At 34.6% G+C, this 20,130-nt stretch overlaps 1 protein-coding gene across 1 annotated transcript in view; it reads right to left on the bottom strand.

Annotated features, from left to right (window-relative positions):
- The window catches only part of FNDC1 (fibronectin type III domain containing 1), a 117,630-nt gene that overhangs the window by 71,350 nt on the left and 26,150 nt on the right, over window positions 1-20,130 (bottom strand). Inside the window, 3 exon segments of the mRNA XM_051996746.1 lie at window positions 6,650-6,718; window positions 7,398-7,484; window positions 11,359-11,553. Coding sequence (XP_051852706.1) covers window positions 6,650-6,718; window positions 7,398-7,484; window positions 11,359-11,553 — 351 coding nt within the window.

The raw sequence follows: 20,130 nt of genomic DNA, 5'->3' as shown, positions 1-20,130 counted from the left end.
AATCGCAATTACAACTGATAAATAGTAAATGCTTATTGAATTGAGACTGTTTTTGTTGTTGTTGTTGTTTTCCTGAGGCAACTGGGGTTAAGTGACTTGCCCAGGGTCACATAGCCAGGAAGTGTTAAGTGTCTGAGGCCAGATTTGAATTCAGGTCCTCCTGACGTCAGGGCTGGTGCTCTATTCACCCCGAATTGAGGCTATTCTATAGAGTATTCCTACCTCAAGTAGGATGATGAACTAGATAGCCTCTAAGGTCCTTTATGACACTGTAATTCTATGATTCTCTATTATTTTTTTAACCTAGCAGAAATCTGGAAACTTGACAAATATTTGTAAGGCCAGTAACTTTCATAAAAAGTGAATTAGGCCATAAATACATAGATAATAAAGAGCTTAACTAACATAATGTAATTCTATTTTTAAAATGAAATAATGTGTTTCATCTCAAACATGAACTCTACATAAGAGGCATGAACTAAAAATCCATTTAATATTTTCATTTGTGCACTGTGTAGATTAAGAAAATGAATCACTTTTCTCTTTCTATCCTCAACACCTAGTACCTAATAAATAGACACCTAATAAATCCTTATTGAATTGAACTCATGATAAGGCTGACAGTGGTGATGTTGGTGGAGATGTCTGACTCTCTGCCTGACAGAATAGGGACAAAAAAAAAAACAAAAGACAAAGGAGTCATTGTGGACAAAATAAGCTTGCTGCTGCCTCTTTCCTGGCATACCTTACCTTACTTGGGGCAGGAGAAGAAAATGGTGAATGGAGTGGTAGCGAAGAGAGGCCCAATAGTGGCTCCCAGCCAAAGCTCTGTCCACAGTCCAATCAAATTATAGGCAATTCATAGATTCAGATCAGAACTGTAGAGTTGGCTTTCCTACGGTGTTTGAAGGTATTGGAGGCTTTTTTATCTAGGAAACCTATTCCAGAGAGAGAGTAATTTTGACTTCACAAGTTACAAATTTTCACCTTGTCATGTGACTTTAGAATCCACCTCCAGATATGACATTCTACTATAGTCCAATAGAATCCTCAGATTCTGCCACTAAATTTAGTATTAATCCAACTTTTAGTGTAGAGTACAGAGTTCCTTTTGAGGCTTTATAATTTGAGATACATTAAAATCATAAAAAAGTTATGAAAACAAAAACATTTAACAGGCTAAAATGCTCTACCATCCAGAGCTGCCCTAGAACCTTAGAGTTCAGCCATTTTATAGGAATACTCTGAGACCAAAAGATGAAGTGTCTTATTCAAGGTCACATAACTAGTAAGTGGCAAGAGTGGAGGTTAGAACTTAAGGAGCTGATTTCTAATTTAAGGAATTTCTTATAGCAACATAATACAAAATATTCTTTGTCTCCATAGAGTTATGCAAAGAAACTAGAAAAATTAGGAAAAGAAGTTTATAGAGCAACCAAATCATAATATTTAAAGATATCAGTAAAGTTATAGAAGGAAGACAGTCAGCTAATCACTATACCTTTACTTAGGACAGAAAAAAGAGAGAAAATGAGACCTAAATTGAAATTAAAACAGATGTTCTTAACCTGGGATCCATGAACTTGGAATCCTTTAAAATATTTTTATAATAATACTTCTATATAATTAATTTTATTTATAATTCAATGTATTTCATTTATGTACTTAAAAACATTATCCTGAGGGGTCCATTTGTTTCATAAGACTGCCAAGGGTTTTCATGATATGAAAAAAAGATTGAGAACCTTTGAATTTGAGGAATTTGGATTAAAAGTAAAGAAGATAGTCTAAGTGTTATGAGATGCTGTGATGAACTATTCAGATGATTTAGAATCTTTATTATTACATTTTTCTCAGACGGTACTAAATGAATGCAATCTTATTTAAGGTTGTAGAAAACAATCTTTTGGAGGCATTTTCTAATGCAATGCTTTTATATTTTTTTATTATCTAATTTAACAGTTTGCTTTCTTTCAATAGACCACTCAATAAGTTTGGGGTTTTACTGTTTTGCTACAATCCTGCTTTTGATATTTGATGAATGGTCATTTCTCAAAAAAGTGCCATGTTTCTCCCACAGAATAAAATTATAACCACATCCATCTTTTAACACTAGAATGTGATCATCACTTGCTTAAAAAAGCCAACTAAAGAAGGTATGTGTGTACTTATAGACTTACAGATTATCAAATTTGGATGGAACTTTTCAGATCATATGGTTTAACCTCTTTATTTTGTTGATGAAAAAACTAAAACCCAGAGACTTATCTACATTCATATAGCTAAGTGGCAGAATTGAGGCTCTAAATCTGGGGCTGGAGATTCTAGTACAATTCATGCCTGAAATAATTTCTAGTTGCATGCTGCTATATAGTTACCTTTTCCCTGCAATCCCCAAACTCTGGAAGTCCCAGGCTCTTGCTCTACCCCTAGGTAAACTAAATCCTGTCAAATTATACTATAAGTTCTGTCTTCAGTTCCTAAAGCTGATATACCTGAAATGACTCTTTCTGGCATGTGTCCATATCTGTAAGACTGACCCATTGGCTGTAGGCCTTCTTCCACATAATCTTGTGAAAAGAAATGATCACCTTTCATTGGACAATATACAGAAATTTTTTTTGTACTTTTATTCTGGATAAAATTATAATTTTAACCCAAACAGTTCTTTAATTGCTTGATATAACTCTTCAGAATAGATAAGGAAGGCATCTGTGAGTCAAACATTATTCTCTAGAGCAAAGATGTTGGCCCACTACACAATGTAATTATGAAATATTTAACAAAATAAATAAAATACAATAAAACAAATATTTTAACATGTGGTTTTCTAAGTCAGCATGTACCTCCAGAGATCCTTATGTATGATTTGTTGTTCCCAATTTTATTTGAGTTTGACACCATTGCTCTAGAGATCTTTTGGGTTTTAAACTTCCACCCCTGCTCTTGTGATGTTCTTCTTGATGAATGCCTTTTTTATGAACTACTTTAAATATAGGTTGATTCCAGTAATGTTTCACTTTACACCTGAGCCATCATCTCTCTATCCAGCCTACTATGGTAAGCATATTCTCCATATAGCTCCATAATTATAAATGAATCAATACTGCCATTGTTACTAGATTATTCCCTCCTTGTAACTTTCCAAACCAAAACAGTCCCTTCTGATGTTTCAGTATTTATCATATCCCCTTTCTAGAAAATTAGTTCATATAGCTTATAAATAGCTTAGGCAAGATTTGAACTCAGCTCTTTCTGACCCAAAGTTCAACACTCTGTCTACTACCTCACCTAGCTGGGCAGAGGTTGCCTCACTTTTGTAAGGGTATTCTCAGTAGCTGCACAGAGGAAACATTTAATAAATGCTTTTTCTGCCACTACCACTTCTGGAATAGTCAAGAGAATGTTTTCCCCCTTGGTTTCAGACAAAATACAAGGAGAAATGTGGCACATTCAAAGAACTAGAGCCAAGAACATTGGGCACTGTACCAGTTGCCAACAATAATGTCTGATTTATGAGACAGAATTCCTAATAAATCTCTCAGTATAGATATCTGGCATCCAAAAATACCTTAAAAATAGACAGAATTTACATACCTTAAAGCAGCTAAAAATATGCTAGCACAGCATATTTTTCAAGTTCCATAAAGAAAGGTCTAGGTGAAAATGATCGCTGTGACAATTCTGAATACATTATCCCAACAATTAAATGCCCTTTTATACAATAGCTATAAAGACATTTTCCTCCAATTAGTACATTCTGGGCACTCTTGACTTGGGTTTAGGTCTGCCTTGTACTATGTGTTGCAAATGTTTTTAACTGGCATTCTCTTGTTAATCTATTTAAAGAAAGAAAAATAAAACTCTAAAAATGACAAGCAAAATGTTACCTTCAATAGTTGGGTACCTCCAAACATGCTTTCCTACTAAAATATCAAAAAGATATAGATTGATCTAACTAAATGAACCCTGGACCTTCATACTCCTTGGGGAGTAGATAGTAGATAGAGCTAGGTAGCACAGTGGATAGAGCACCAGTCCTAAAATCAGGATGACTTGCATTCAAATCCAGCCTCAGACACTTACTAGCTATATGGTCCTAGTCACTCATTTAACTGTTTACCCTAATTTTCTCATCTGTAAAATAAGCCAAAGAAAGGACAAATCATTCCAGTATCTTTGCCAAAACTGAGGTCATAGAGAGTCATAACAACTGAATTTGACTCAACAACAAAAAAACACTAAGAGAAAGCAAGAGTTAGCAGTGATAATCATTCAACAAATGTGTGTTGGCACATGTTACACTTGAATAAGTTCTGTGAGGAATATAAAAAATGATGAAAAAATAGCCCTACTCTCAATGAGCTTACATTCTAGTCAAGATGACATGACTGTCAGATTCTTGGTTCCCAGAATTTCTGTAACCCAAGTTCACTCAACAAGATGGCAAGCATATTAACTATTCTAAAGAATACAGAAGGAATTAATTGTCTTAGAAAAACAAGAAAATTGTTGTTCTAAAAATAATTTCCACCAGAGATCTGTATGAGAAAAAAAGAAAAGTAAATCTGAAACCTAAAAGCAAAACATAAAACTCAAACAGCCTTAATTGAGTAAGGCCAGAAATGTATATTAACTTCCTAAAGTCTGCTCACTATGATACCATCTCCACTCCACCTGGACTTCACTTGGATAGCAAGTGAACCTTTTGCCTTATCTTTCCAGGATACAGACCTCCATGCCTCTCCTGACAGTCTCTTCACCATGATCCTTGTCCCATCTTTTTGCCAATACCACTCTTTGACCTATGTTCCCCCATTGAATGTAAGCTCCTTGAGGAGAGGGACTGTCTTGTTTGTTTGTGTTTAGATCCCTTATTGCATAGCACAATGCCTGGCACAGAATAAGTTCTTAACAAATACTTAATTTAACTTTTTGTTAATTCTAAAGTTAAATAAAGTTTCTATTCTCTAAGTTGAGAGTAATTCTCTTCAGGTCCTCTAGGACCTATACCTAATTTCCTTAAGTAGTAGCATGAAAACATTTCAGTGTACCAGACTGTCTCCAGATTCTTTATATTTATTGAGTCTTTTACCCAAGTTAGCCCTGTACCTTACTTCTTTTTGATGTATAAATAACTCTTTTTTATCCCATTTCTCTAGTCACTGTCTTTTTTTAATTTAGTGCTCTTACTTCTCCTTCCTTTTTTTGTGCTTCCTCCCATCTTTGTCATCCTTTCTACTCCTGAATTATACTGTATACTCACAAGTTTTCTGCCTTCTTTGCCTTCTAAATTTGTTTTTCTATATAAATTTCCTTTGTTTTACTCCATATATTTGGAAAATGAATTTAGAATTAAGAAATTTTTTCTTCTATTTTTGTTGTCCCCAATGCTTTTCCATTATGACCCACTCTAATTGTTCCCATAGAATAGATTCCATTTTTTTGTGGACTAACTCCTATTTATCTGTCTCCCCCTTGACTTAACAGAACCTCTTTTTGTATTCTCAACATCTTACATACTGCAAATAGTAGATATGCAAAACATCACCCTTTCCCTAACTATAATATTTCTGAAGCTTCCACTCTTGCCATCTACTCCTCTGTCTTTATATTTTCTCCCTTTAGCCAACTAATCAACTCCCATTGTTGCAGGTATCACCTGTGAGAAATTACTTTTGGTGACTTTGGTTCTATCCTTCACCCTTTTTCTTAGCACTAGGGGTTCATTCTAAGTTGCCTAAAAGACATTTCTTGTTGGCTAGTCTGCCATCATCAGAAGCTCATAATGTTTAAAACAGACTTTTTTCTCATTGTTCTCCAAACTAGATTCCTTTCAAAACCTCCTTATTTCTGCTGTCTCCTTTATTGTTCAAAAAAAGGCTTTGAAATTATTCAGAAAGGCAAAACCTGAATCAAAAATCAAATTAGGGTTATTTTTACATACTCACCTTCTTTTCACAAACAATATTACATTGAATTTATTAAGAAATATAGCACAAAAAACTAAAATGCAGTACTCCACAGGATTCCCTTCAAGGTACTGTCCAATCACATTCTGAAAAGAGACTACAAGTACTTTGTGTTGTTCTTAACTATCATAAAAATAAACTCAAGAAACACAACAGAAATCTCAGCAAGGGAAAAATAACATCATCACTGACAGACACTGACAACCAATGAGCAAATATGGAGTGGAGATGGAAGGCTGTTCTCCAGAACAACTTCTTAACAAAAGCAGCCTTGAGGCAATGGATCTGCCTTTTAAAATTATTACCCCTGGATGCCACTTATTTATTTACACCAGTTACTGGCCTGAAAAGTAAATCCATTCTAGTTGTGTCATAAACCATCTCAACCATCATATTTGACTAGCACACATCAATGGTTACCAGAATATTGGAACAAATAGAGACTCAGACATTTCCACACAGAAGAACATGAAAGAATGATTACAGATTGACAACATTTACTGCAGTTTGGTACATCGGGCGCAAAAACAGATTGACCAAGAAATATGCTGCACGTGTGTTAGTTTAGCGATGGGGACCAAATGAAATGTTGGTAAGAAGATGTGTGTGACAGGAAGCACAATTCTCTTGGGAGATTGTGCTTCAGTGGAGACATGAACCAAATGAGTAAATAGTACCTGTCATGGTCTCATTAAGTGATTCTGGACCCTTAATGGCAAAACCATCAATCTTGATCCATTCACCTCCTAAATTAGGAAAATGCAACTTGAAAATTAGGGAGAAAAAAAGGAAACTTGATTTTTCCACATTTCACTCCCTCCTTAATATATAGTTGAAATTATAGTTGAAAAAGGGATTACAAAGCATGGGTCTAGGAAATTTTAGAGCTGCTATCTTGAGATACATATATTTCTTGTCACTCTGCAATGGAAAGGCAGCAAGGCCTACGGGGTAGAGAGCTGATCTCAAAGGCAAAATAGTCTTCATTCAAATCCTGCCTCTGCCACATCCTGGCTGTGTGATCCTAAGCAAGTTCCATATTTACTTAGTCCTCTAGGCAACTCTGAGACTTTAAGGTTCAGAGAAGATGTCATCCTGTATTGGTGATGAAAATTTCCTTGCTTGAGAGCTTCCCCTATCAATAAAATAATAGCTTCAATCCCTATAAACTCAACTAAATATTTTATTTTAATATATACTCATTTGGTACTTATATACAGGTTATAGTAAAGGAAAAACCAAATAAACCCAATTTTCCTTTTCAAATATTCTGAAGGAAAAAAAGAATGTCTATGACATCATTCTAAATCTATAAGCCCTCCTAAAAAAATCAGCCTTTGTTGTGAACCAAAGGAAACAGGGAAAGCTGATTGTCATTGCCAGTCTAGATGACCCAACACAACCTCCAATTCCAATGAGACTTACCAAGCAGGCTTTCAGCTCTGTACACTGGGCGACTCACTCCGCTGTAGTTCTCTGAAGTAACCAGCACAAAGTACACTACCCCAGGTTCTGAAACATATGGTTTATATCAAGCCACTGTTTCACATCTCCAGGAGCAACACAGTTGGATTTGCTAACCATTTAGTCTGATTGTTATAATAAAACTTGAAAAACTGAATTAAATGATGAGCCTAACCACAGCTTTCTTATATAGTTATTGTCATTTTAGACTGAGATGTCTTATTTAATTCTAAACATGAAGAAAGTGCACCTGACTCCATGCCCTCAAACTATAAATTACTTTATGTCAAAATATATATATATATATATTGCTATAAATTTGGATCGAAATGATAGAGAACATTAGTAGCATTTTCATAAGAATTTAAAAATTGAAGCAAAAAAATGGCAAAATGGAAGAAATCTCTCCATTGAATTTTCAGGATCAAAAATGTCAACACAGAAATTCCAAAAGAAAATTTTCACAAGATTTTAGTAAAATATCAAACTACTACAGGTGAGTGAACTTGAAAAACATGTCTACGGATTAGAAGTATGTGCAGTATTCATCATAATACCTGAATTAACACAGAACTCTATTGCAAAAGAAAATGCTCCCTTCAAAAATGTTTGCCCACTCTCTCCTGAAAATATCAATAAGAATGAGACAAAATAATGTGCAATATTTATGAAATACTTATATTGAAAACTTGGTTCCACTTATTTGACTTGAGTTTATTGTGAAAGCTTAGATGATACAGCTTATTTGTCCATTTTTGGCTAAGGCCCAAGATATTCTAGCATTAAGAAAAGATATTAAGGTAACCTTGACAATACAGTATTCATAAAACATATCTCCACTGGACATTTCCAATTTTTAAAAAAAGGCCCTAGTAGCGTTATTTTTCCATTCTGATGAATCAATGCTTTTCTAAGTAAAGGGACAGATCATGAGCTTGAAGAAGAGTTAAAAGTCTGGGGTTTTGCTTTTTGTTGTTGTTGTTTTGGTTTGTTTGAGCTTTGTCAAAAGAAGTAACCATTCTCTCTTCATGGAGAGCATTTCCCCTGAGAGAATTTTTAGTTGACAATCCAGGGACACAGCAACAACAGATGCAGTAGATATCATCTGGTATGTTTAGTGTTTCCAGAGTTGGTATTATTTCTGACTCGCCAGGGTAGAGCTCAGTGGCATTTGGGGTTTGGCACAATTTCTCAGACTAATTTGCAAGCGCTTTGCCTTTAGACAAAACACAAAATCATGCTTTGTCAAGGACTTTCTCTCTTCACTCTTTAAATTTATTTGTATTTCAAAGGAAATGTAATCCACATGTTTCTGATTGACTTACACTTAACTCATCAGAAAGTTGCTTGGTAAGAACGATTTGTTTCTTAAGAAACTTTGGAGCTCTCTTTATACATGTTTAAAAGCATTTCCTCCTCTAGAGCATTTTGGGATATGTCCATGAAACTCAAAATCCCAAAAGGGCCAATTCCATTCTGAACCCAAAAGTCTCATGGTTTGAACAAAGATGAAATTTAAGACACATAAGTCTTGCTTTTTGACAGGTTTATCCATTTCTCCACACCTAGAAAAGATAGCTATGGCCAAACAACAGCCAAAATTAGGTTTCTCACAATAATCTCAAATCATAGCAACTCTGGAAAAGAAGATTTGCTTTTACATTCTGAAACATACATCTCCAAATAAAGTAGATGATCAAGAGATATTCATATCTTGTCTTGTCCTTTTTACATCCTGTTAGTCTAATAGTGTTTTCAATTCAAAATTCCAGGGCTTCTTAAGCCAAGATCTTAATGTCAACATTTTCCTATGGGAAAGAAATGGGAGAAAAAAGTATCCTCAAATGGTCACAGAGCTGAAACCAAAAAGGGGGGAAATGCTACTCAAGCTCCAAAATGAATTAAATTTCATTCCATTCAAAGTTGCAGTGTCTTTAACCAAATAGGGATAACATGCTAAATAGGATGTTTGTTGGAAGAGATGTGAGTCCCAATGGTAAGCCCTCCATAGAATTTCAATTTAACAGATGTTTCAAATAAGTACCAGAGTAAAATGAAAGAAATTGTGCTGCTAGTTGAAATTAGTAAGAGAAGAATTTAATACTTTTTATCTTTTCATTTCCAGGAGGCAAAATGGTAGATTGGATTAGAAACTAGACTTGGAACCTAAAGACCAAAGCTGAAATTTTGCTCTAACTTCTCATGGTCTTAATCTCTTTGGGTTTCAGTTTCCTCAACTACAAAATGGAGATGTAATACTTCTATTAACTACCTAGCCGATTTGTTGTGAGGAAAATCTTTGTAAATTGGAACAAATATGTATATATCTATACATAGATGTGTGTGTAATTAGTACAGATCTCCTGCTTCATTTTCCCACAAATAAATATCCCAATAGTCGATGATGAGACAAATAAGGTAAATAATAGAGAATTCTTAAGAACCAAAAGAAGACTATTAATATAATTGAAGGGGAGCTCCAAAAGAAAGGGTGAGGGAGGAACAAAATCTAGGGTAAGAACAAAGAACTTCACTCCCTGGCACACGTTGTTCAGTCATTTTTCAGTTGTGTCTGACTCTTCATAACCCCATTCGAGGTTTTCTTGAGAAAAATACTGGAGTGATTTCCCATTTGCTGAATAAATGTTGATTGACTTGATTTACTTTCACAGTTATTCTTGGCTATTAGTAATTCTTCCTTAAAGTGACTTAAAGGATTTATTCCAAGATGTTTAGAGAGTTATGAGTGGAGTTTCAGGATAAATGGCTTTCAAAGCAATAATAAATTCAAGGTCATCAAGAAGCCTGACCACAGAGCATATTTAAAATCTATGATACTATGATTTCATCTAAGTTATATTCGGAATACTGCAAAATTTGAACTGTAGGCATTCTGGCAAAATTTAAGGGGGACCAAATTTCATGAATTTCAGTTTAGAAGGAAAATATCCTATTGTGAATTTTTAGCCACTTAATAGAGAATCATTTCTTGTAATTCTCAGTTAATAACTAGGCTATTGGATTTCTTCAGTTGTCAAATTTTTATAGACTTATGCATGTTATTATCATATCTCAGACAGATTCTTATCAAATAATTGTTCAGTAACATTGAAGTTACATATAATTTACAGGAATCATTCAGTGAAACTTCATATTATTTCTATGAGGGAAGCTGTTGTTATTGTTTGTTGTTGTTGTTATTACTGTTATTGTTTGTCCTTTGTTCTTGAAGAGGACAATGACATCAGGGAAGTAATGGCATGACAAGCAAATGAATTGGATTTAAGGGAGAGATGCTGTGCCAGATCACTTGCCTCACTTTCTGTTCTGAGCCATCTGGGTCAGTGGCAAGATACAGATCAGGGAGAACTTGGCCTTTTTAAACTAAGGTCTTTAACAGATATCAGTTTGACTGAGGCAATATCCAACCAGTGATTAAGATTATTTAAGAAATGAGGAAAAGAATAGAGAATATAAAGGGATAAGCTGAATTTTAATTTTTATAAATATTACTTACATATCCTATATGCTTCATTATGCTATCTTTACTATATCTGAATATAAGAATTCACAGTTTCTATAATATAAAATTTATAATGTTTCAATCTCTGTATCTAAAATAAAGCATTTTAAAGATACACTTACATACACTTAGTTATTAAGTTGACTTTACATGTTAGCTAATATGCATATGTGAAAAAGCTGAAACATAGTAAGACTAACTGACTTTTACAAGAGGATCTAGTAAGAGGGCCATAAGAATTTGAAGTGACAGTTAAGTCATCCAAACTGAAGAAGTCTCCTCTTCTCTGAGTGTGAGCCACCATGTATTATATCAACAATCATTATACAAACATCACGTTTGAATCATTCAGACCACCCAAAGTGGACTTGGGGAAAGCAAGACCATTGTGTCACTTACCCACATCCTCAATAAGGAAGGAGTGCGTAGCACCATTCACCTTGATGTAGCTAAGATTTTTCAGTGACTTCCCATAGGCAATGTTGTAATACTCCACAGGTCTAGTGGTTGCCTCTTTGGGTGGTTCCCACGTGACTTTCAGGCCCCTCTTAGTGGACTGCAGTCTCACATTCCTTGGCTTCAGAGGGTGATCAACTATGCAAACAGCGTAACTATCAACTTAGAGTAACAGGAAGTTTGGTACAATGACTATTAATCAGGCTATAAGATTAACTGCCTTCAGAGGGCATTGCTGTGATCAATGATCATCAACGATGTATCCCAAAAGTCTTAGTGCTATCAAAAGCTTAAAGCTTCACTAAGACATTTGGGGTACTCTATATTTAAAATTATATCATTTTGCAAATATCTTAAAAGCGAGGGAGTTAAAGGACTTGAAATACAGGAACATTCAGTTATTAGTTCTTTACAACCATAGCAGGAACCCACAAGCATATTGGCCAGCTGTGGGTACATATTTCAAAAATAAAAGGCAAATCAAAAGAAACTATACACATTCTCCATATCTGTGATGATCCCTTTTTTTGTATTGTTTAAACAAAAATGGTGAACTAATACTTTTGTGTATTGTTTGACTGCAAATATGTATATATAAAGAGAGAGACCCACACACTAAGTAAACATTTTAAAGCAATAGTGGATTTGAGTGATAAAGCTAGTGGTTTAGAAGTATTTCCATACTTTTTTTTAATCTGAGAGAAGAATAATGTCATTCTATCATAATTAGTAAGGAAAAGCTACTGGATTCAAGTTTAAGATAGTAATATTCAAAATAGTCTCTTTTTTATGAAGAGATAAACTAAGATGCCAACAATTCAAAGGAAGAGATATGACTTCATTTTATACCTGATTTCAAGGTTCAACCCTCTTGACTCTGAAGAAGACAAAAGGATTATTTATAAGCACAACAGAATATAGCTTTAATTCTAAATTGAGAAACTCTAAACAATTTTCCAATGGTTAAAAAATGTGTTGCTAAAACTAATTATTCTACCAAAGTAGTCTATGACTAGGTAATGCAAATGGAAGATATTAAATAGAAAAGTAATGCTCCATCAAGTTTATGGAGTTCTGGATCTGACAGTTACTATTATGAAACGTAATACAGTCACAACAAGAAAAAATTTACACTCAGTACAACAGAGAGTTTTAAATAAAAATTTTGAAATTAGTAACATTTATAAAAGAAAAAGGGGAAAGGGGTTGATATATGATGGCACATACATTATGTTAAGAGATGGAAACATGATGGAGTAAATGATTTTTAACACTGAATGAGAGAACTGAATTTAATTAGTAAATGTTTCTGAAATATAGTTACAAACTAAAAAATTCTGATTATTTTTTTCAAAAGTCAGCTCTTTGTCTTTAAAAGTGAAGAGATCACTTATCAAAGAACTATCAAGTGATAAAAGGATTTGGAGAAATTTGAAACTTTAGTGAAAGAATGTCTATTCAATGGGTTAACAGCATGGGTTATGCTATTGTCCACTTAGTCACATATAAATATATGAGTTGTTGAGCAAAGGAAGGGAATGGAAATTCAGGAAAGATCCTTTTCTTTACAATTGAATTCTATTGTGAAAATAACACATCATTCCTTGATCAGAAGAGTTTGCATAGAAAAACTGATGGAGTCTGGCTTTGTTAAAATGTGTAGAATTCAAAATAAATAAATAAATAATGAAAAGATGTGCATAATTCATGTATAATTGTAAAATCAACACAGCCCATAAAAAAACACAGAATCCACCTATGTCAAATAATAAGCCTCTGTTAATGAGATAATTCATGAATTTGTCTATTTTTTTCTCCCTTCATAGCTGCTGGCTTTATCTTTCACTGTGACATTACAATCCATATTCAGAAATGAATCTATTCTCAAAAGGTTAGACAACCCACCCCCCAAAAAAAGAGTTGAAGATCATTCAAAACCATCTGGACTAGTGGTACTGATTTTTTTTAATGGAAAAAAAACAAGTCTAGGCCAAATAAAAAATAGTTTGACCTTTCAAAATTATTGAATTCCCAAAGTCAAACTCCTAATAGAGTTTACTGTTTTATTTGATTCTGTTTATCCTAATTTAGAAGTAACTTAGTTTTTTTATAACTAATTATTAATCAAAGTGCCCTGATTCATCTGAAATGTCAAGCTATTCTATTTGACAATTTGACTCAGTCACTGCTTTAAAAGCACTTGGAAAAGAAGAAAACAAATCCTGTTTTCACTCTCTAAAAAGACAACAGAATTAATGTCACTGAAACAACATAAATTACCTTCTTAACGAACTTGCCAATTATTTTGTTAACTGAAAGCTAAACAATTTGGCCAGAGCTTACCTAAGCCAAACAATGAAGAATCTATAAAGTCCACTTTTGGTTCTTACATCTTTCCTTTTTGAACCTTTCTCCTCTTTCAGTATGGTACCTCTCTCGCATTCTCCTACATACTCTAAAACTATTCTCTACCCACACATTTAATGAACTGATTCAGAAAGGTATCACGCTTTCACACCAAGATATGCATAATTGATTTGATTTCAAAGACAATTCTCCTAGAAAATATTTTCATTTTACATGTATACAAAGCCTAAACCAAATAAAATGAATCTTTGATGACAACATCTGAAACTTGAGCAACCTGAAAAATGAAAGTATTTGAGGAATATCAGAATCTTTTTGGGGCCCCTGAAAACATACCATGAAGACCTGTATATACTCTGCCTGTTCGTAATGTCAAAATGAATTTAAGTTTCTTGTTTCACAAACTATATTATTCCATGGGACAACATTTGATTAACATTTTCCCAAATAGGTAAACAAATAAAGCCTATCAATAGCCACTTTTTTTTTTAGAGTATTTCATCAACTTTGATGATGTCACAGACAGGAGTCTTATCAAATTTTATCAACATTTGCAACAACCAGAAAGAAATGGGAAGAGACTGGGCAAAAGTCAACATTCCCAGTGGTCCCTTTTTTCCCCCTTCTCAAACATTTTAGCCTGAGGCAAATTCTTGTCAAAGCAAATGACAACTCCCCTATGTGGGTACTTAAGGTACTTCCAAGACTCTGGGAGGAAAGCATTTCAGGCAGGTGTAGATTTGCCTGATAGAAGATGGTTTGACAGAAAATTTGCTTTCATTGCCAGAAGCATGACATTTCCTTCTATTCCTCATCTTTATTTTGAAGACCTACATGGTTTTTTTTTTTTTAATGTAAAATCACACCATGGTAGTCACTAATGCAGTTTCAGCAATGGCATAATGTTATATTGAGAGATTATCCTGCAAAAGAATGCAATAAATTCCTGGCACATAGAAAATGTTTAATAAATGCTTATTGATTTGAATGAGCCTAGAAGCTTAACGTAGAATATCCACCACAATATAATTATAGTTGTTTATCTTTTTTAGATGGCTAATATGGACAACATACTAATAAGCAGAAGTATCACCTTACCAACAAAGGCCTACATATAGTCAAAGCTATAATTTTTCCAAAATCAATATATGGCTGTGAGAGTTATAATATAAGGAAAGCAGGGTACCAAATAATTGATACTTTTGAATTATGGTACAGGAGAAGACTTTTGAAACCCTTTGAATAGGAAGAAGATCAAATCAATCAATACTTAAAAGAATTAAGACTATTCCCCAGAAGGTCAAATACTAAAGCTGAGGGTTAAATTCTTGGGCCACATGATGGGAAGATAAGACTCACTGTAAAACACCCCGCTGTTCAGAAAGATTGAAGGCAAAAGGAAAAGGGAATGGCAGAAGTTGAAATGGCTAGAAAGTATCATAGAAGCAACATGATACTTGGACATGAGTTGGACAGATTTGAGAGATAGTGGAAATAGAAAGGTCTGACATGGTATAGTCCATGAGGTCACAAAGAATCAGAGACAAGTGAATAACTGAACCATAAAAACAACAGTATTTCCTTTAGAATTAATTCTTGGTGAGAAGAAGCATGATGTGCTGGACAGAGTGCTGGACCTGAAATAAGAGAGAACTGAATACATTTATTTCCTCTGACACTAGCTTTGCATGAATAGACAAGTCATTTAAACTCTATGAACTTCATACAACTCTCCAAAACATATCTTCTGAACTATAGACAGAAATCCACCTCTTAGCACAGGGATTATGCTGAAGATACAAATAAAAAGCAAATACCCTATTCACCTTAGGAAATTCCCACTTGAAATCACACTTTTTTTTGGATGTTCTGCTTATCTTAGGCAAATGCTACTGAGAGCATTTTTTAACACCCTGGCTCTCCAAAGGAAAAAGAACTACAAAAGAGTGGATCTTAAAATGCAACTGGAATCATTTAACTTAATATAGAAAGGGTGGGAGGTAGCTAAAGAAGACTAGAGTATATGACAGGTTATTGTCTGGCGTTTGGTTTCCAGATGTTCTTTTTCTCCAGAGGAAGCAAAATGAGGAAATGGATTTAAGCTGCAGCATAAGGGATTTAGGTTAAATAAAAAGAAGAATTTCCTCCCTGGATCTTTCCCCATCCCCACCCATTCAAGAGAGACATATGTTCAGTTTCTCCAGACAGGGCTGGGCAATTAGAAACAGTCTGCTGGGACTCAAGCTACTTCACTTTATCACCAGTATTGTTCCTTGTGGTTTGCCACAATGATATCCAGACCTTGTACAGTGTGCCCTGATAAAGTTTTGCCAGCGTGACCCTTTGATGATTTTGCTGACACATTTGAAAAAGACAAAGCACTATCCAAGGAATGTTAAATGGGAAAATCACCCTGCTAGGTGTTGCTGGGTTCAATTCAGATCATTATTTGCCTAGTGTGGCCAATATTTTATCACAAAAGCCAGTTGCTAATTACTGATATGTAATCCAGAGAGGTTAAAGAAGAGGGCCATTTTATAATCTTTTTTTGAGAAAAAAAAGAGGAAATTTTAATTTGAGGTCCAGTTAGGGGTTGCCCAGTCTGCTATCTCTAATTTCACTTTTCTTTTTTCCCAACCTTGACCCATTAGTTAAATAGTTCAAATCTATGCTAGTCTCTACTCTTGAATGCCTTGTCCCCTTTGCACTATTGATATTCATAGCAACCAATAAAGATTTATTAAGCACCCACAATGTACCAGGCATTATGCTAAGCACTTAAGATACAAAAAAGGCAAAAGACAATCCCTGATTTCAAGGACCTACAGTCTATCTTGTCTGTTTCCTAACATCCATTCCTATTCTTGCCTGATTCATTACCCCCATGCTACCAAAGAGAGTTACAAGAAACCAGACAACCATGCTCACTGGCTGTGCTACATATTTTTGTTAACTAACTTCAACTCATTCTTCATTGTAGCAATGGATGTAGATATGTAGTACTATTGCACTGCAGTAGTATTTTGTTTACTTCCTGTAAAGTGAACCAGTTCAACTTATACACTATTCTTTACTTTCAAATGCCTTCACTTACTCACTTGTCTTCTCACTAATTTTGCCTTGTCAAATCCCAAACCACCATTATTCCAAAGTATCCTCTTCCTCCTTCAATACTATTCTGTTGTTGCTGAGCAAAATTGAAGGACATTGAGGAATTGTAATGACTAAATCTACTTCAAATTTATATTATCTAATCTAAAATTACCCCCCTACTATAGCAAGATAATATTTCTATTCCTCCATAATTGATTCTTTACCCCAGAAGCTATTAATAACAGCTTTTTCTGAGAAAAAAAATTGTCTAAGTCTCCCACACCACTTCTTTCACCAAACTCATGGCTTAGGACCTCATCTCATACTTGCTAAGGAAAAAAAAAACTTGTCAAGAACTCCCTCTTGAAGTCAATCAGTCAATAAACATTTATAAGCACCGACTGTATACCTGGAATTGGGCTAAGTGCTAGAGATCCAAAGAAAGATAAAAGGCAAATACCTGCCCATAGTCTAAGGGGGGAGTCAACATATAATCAACTATGTACAAAAATTATCAGCAAAGGGAAAGAGAGGTCAGGAAAGGCTACCCGTAGAAGGTGGGATATTAGCTGTGTCTTAAAGGATGCTAGGGAGACCAGGAGGCAGAGATAAAGAAGGAGAAAATTCAGGCATAAGAGACAGTCAGAGAAAATGCCACATCAGAAGATAGAGTGTGTCAAAGGAATTGGTACCACTGACCCCCAGAGAGCATGACATGGTGTGAGAAGACTGGAAATGTGTGCATTTGGGGAGGGAGTCAGGGCCAGGCTCATTATGAAGGGTTTGGAATGTCCACCTGAGGATTTTATATTTGATTCTAGAGGAATTTTAATAGGTGAGGAGAGAATACATCATTGGAATGGGAGAGAGCTAGTAAAAAAGTTACAGAAAGAGATATTTCAGAATATCCCAACCTGTGTGCTTCATCTTCTTCATGTGGAATAAACTAGAATCTGAGGTCCCAACCAACCAGTTTATGATCCAATCAATATTTCTAAGCTCTGCATATACTTTTTACTCAAATATCCATTACCTAATTCAGGCTCCTATCAGCTCTTTTCTGCACTACTGCAAAAACTTACTAAAAGCTCTTCTAGTTGCAAGTCTTTCCATACAGCCAATAAGGTGAGTTTTCTTAGAATGGCTGTCTGACTCTGTCACTCCTCTATGCAATAAATTCAGATGGATCCCTGTTGCTTCTAGAATCAAAATAGTTTGACTTTTAAAATCTTTCACAATCTTACCTCAACTTACCTTTACAAACATTATATATTATTTCTCTCCTTCCTATGCCCTATTCTTCAGCTAGAGCAGACTTCTTATTATTACCCATATGGAATACTCCAATTCCTTCTCCATGCTTTTTTACTGGCATGCACTTCCCCATACTCATGCACTTCCTTTTCACCTCTTAAAATCTCTTATTTCTATAAAAACTTAGATCAAACACCATCTTCAGTGTGAGGACTTTTTTGGTTTCAGCAGTCATTAACAATGTCTCTACAAAAAGTGTGTGTGTGTGTGTGTGTGTGTGTGTGTGTTTATATTTGGTCATTTCAGTCATAATCAATTACTTCTGATCCCATTTGAGGTTTTCTTGGCAAAGATCCCGTAATAGTTTGCCATTTCCTTCTCCAGCTCATTTTACAGATGAGGAAACTGAGGTATACAGAGTTAAGTGAATTGTCCAGGGTTACACAATTAGGCAGGTTTTGAGGTTAGATTTGAACTCAGTTTGTCTCAGTTTTCTCATCTGTAAAATGAGTTGAAGAAGGAAATGGCAAACCAATCCTATCTCTCACAAAAAAAAAAAACAAAAAAACAAATGGAGTTATGAAGAGGCAGACATTATATATATGATATTATACCACATGTGTACATTATTACATATGTATTCTGTTTCATATTTATGTATACATACTATTCTTCATTGGTACAGCTAGATGGCAAAGTGGATAGAGTGTAGAGTGAAGAAGACTCAACTTTCTGAGTTCAAATATCAGACACTTATTAGCTATGTGACCCTCGGTAAGTCACTTAACTCTGTTTGCCTCAGTTTCCTCATCTGGAAAGTGACCTGGAGAAGGAAAAGACAAACCCCTCCAGTATCTCTGCCAAGAAAACCCCAATGAGGTCATGAAGAGTCAGCCATGACTGAAATGACTTAACAACAGCAATAATATCAACTATCTCCCTCTTGCTACATTATAAATCCTTTAAGGATAGGAACTGCTATTTTTGTCTTTATAATCTAAGTACCTAGCACAAAGACTTTCAGGTCATAAGTATTTAATAAATGTTTATTAATCTGAATCCTCAAACCAAAACAATCACTGGCCCTGAGATTTTGAAAAGATTTTGGGGGTTCCTCACCATAAAAATCTCATAATTGAAAGCACCTTAGAGGTGATCTAAGTTGATCTATACCTGAAAATGTACCCTCTACAATGATAATCCAGGCTGCAAGTGGTGGCAAACCCATAAAGTTCTTAATTTAAGCCTTTGCATTTTGTGAAAGCCCCAATAAGAAAGTTTTTTTCTTACAATTAAACAAAAATCAGGCATTTGGCAAGTTGTATTTATGCTCCTAGCTTGACTTTGGGGCCCAAATAAATAAAACTATTCTCTCCTCCATAAGACAGACCTTCAAATTTTTGAACACCTACTATTTCCTTGCTAAATCTTCCTTCCCCCACAAAAATATCTTACTTTCTTCAACTGATCCTTCTAAAGTATCGTCCCCTGTTCACCTGACTATAATTTGCTCTAGTTTGTCAATGCCTAACTTAAATCTGGCACACAGAACTGTATACAATGATATAGGGAAATCTACCAGAGAAATATTTCCTCTTGAATGTTATGATGTGATCTAAGAAGGCATTAATTTTTTGTCTGTTTCATGTGACATTTTAAAGTTTTATCAAGTTTATAATCCATTAAAGTGCTCAGATCTTTCCACATTATCAAGAAAAATATTAATATTAATAGGCTCAGGTCTGTCAGAAACAATTTTCATTAATTTAATATCCAAACCATTTCTTTCTTAGAGAGAAAGCTGTCCAAATTGGCATAGTCCCCAAATTCTTTCTAGTATGACTTTCCCCCCCAAAAAAATTCAGATAATATTTATAGAAATCTTGAACCAGAATACAATTCAGCCTAGGATAACATTCCAAAATTGGGAAACTATATTGCTGACCTCTCCTTCCTTGACTACTTTCCTAGGAATCAGTGTGACTCTTTCCATAGATCTAT

The sequence above is a fragment of the Antechinus flavipes genome, chromosome 4 (assembly GCF_016432865.1).
Source record: "Antechinus flavipes isolate AdamAnt ecotype Samford, QLD, Australia chromosome 4, AdamAnt_v2, whole genome shotgun sequence".
NCBI lineage: Eukaryota > Metazoa > Chordata > Mammalia > Dasyuromorphia > Dasyuridae > Antechinus > Antechinus flavipes.
The sequence above is the reverse complement of the archived record's forward strand: the minus strand, read 5'-3'. Positions and strand labels throughout refer to the sequence as shown.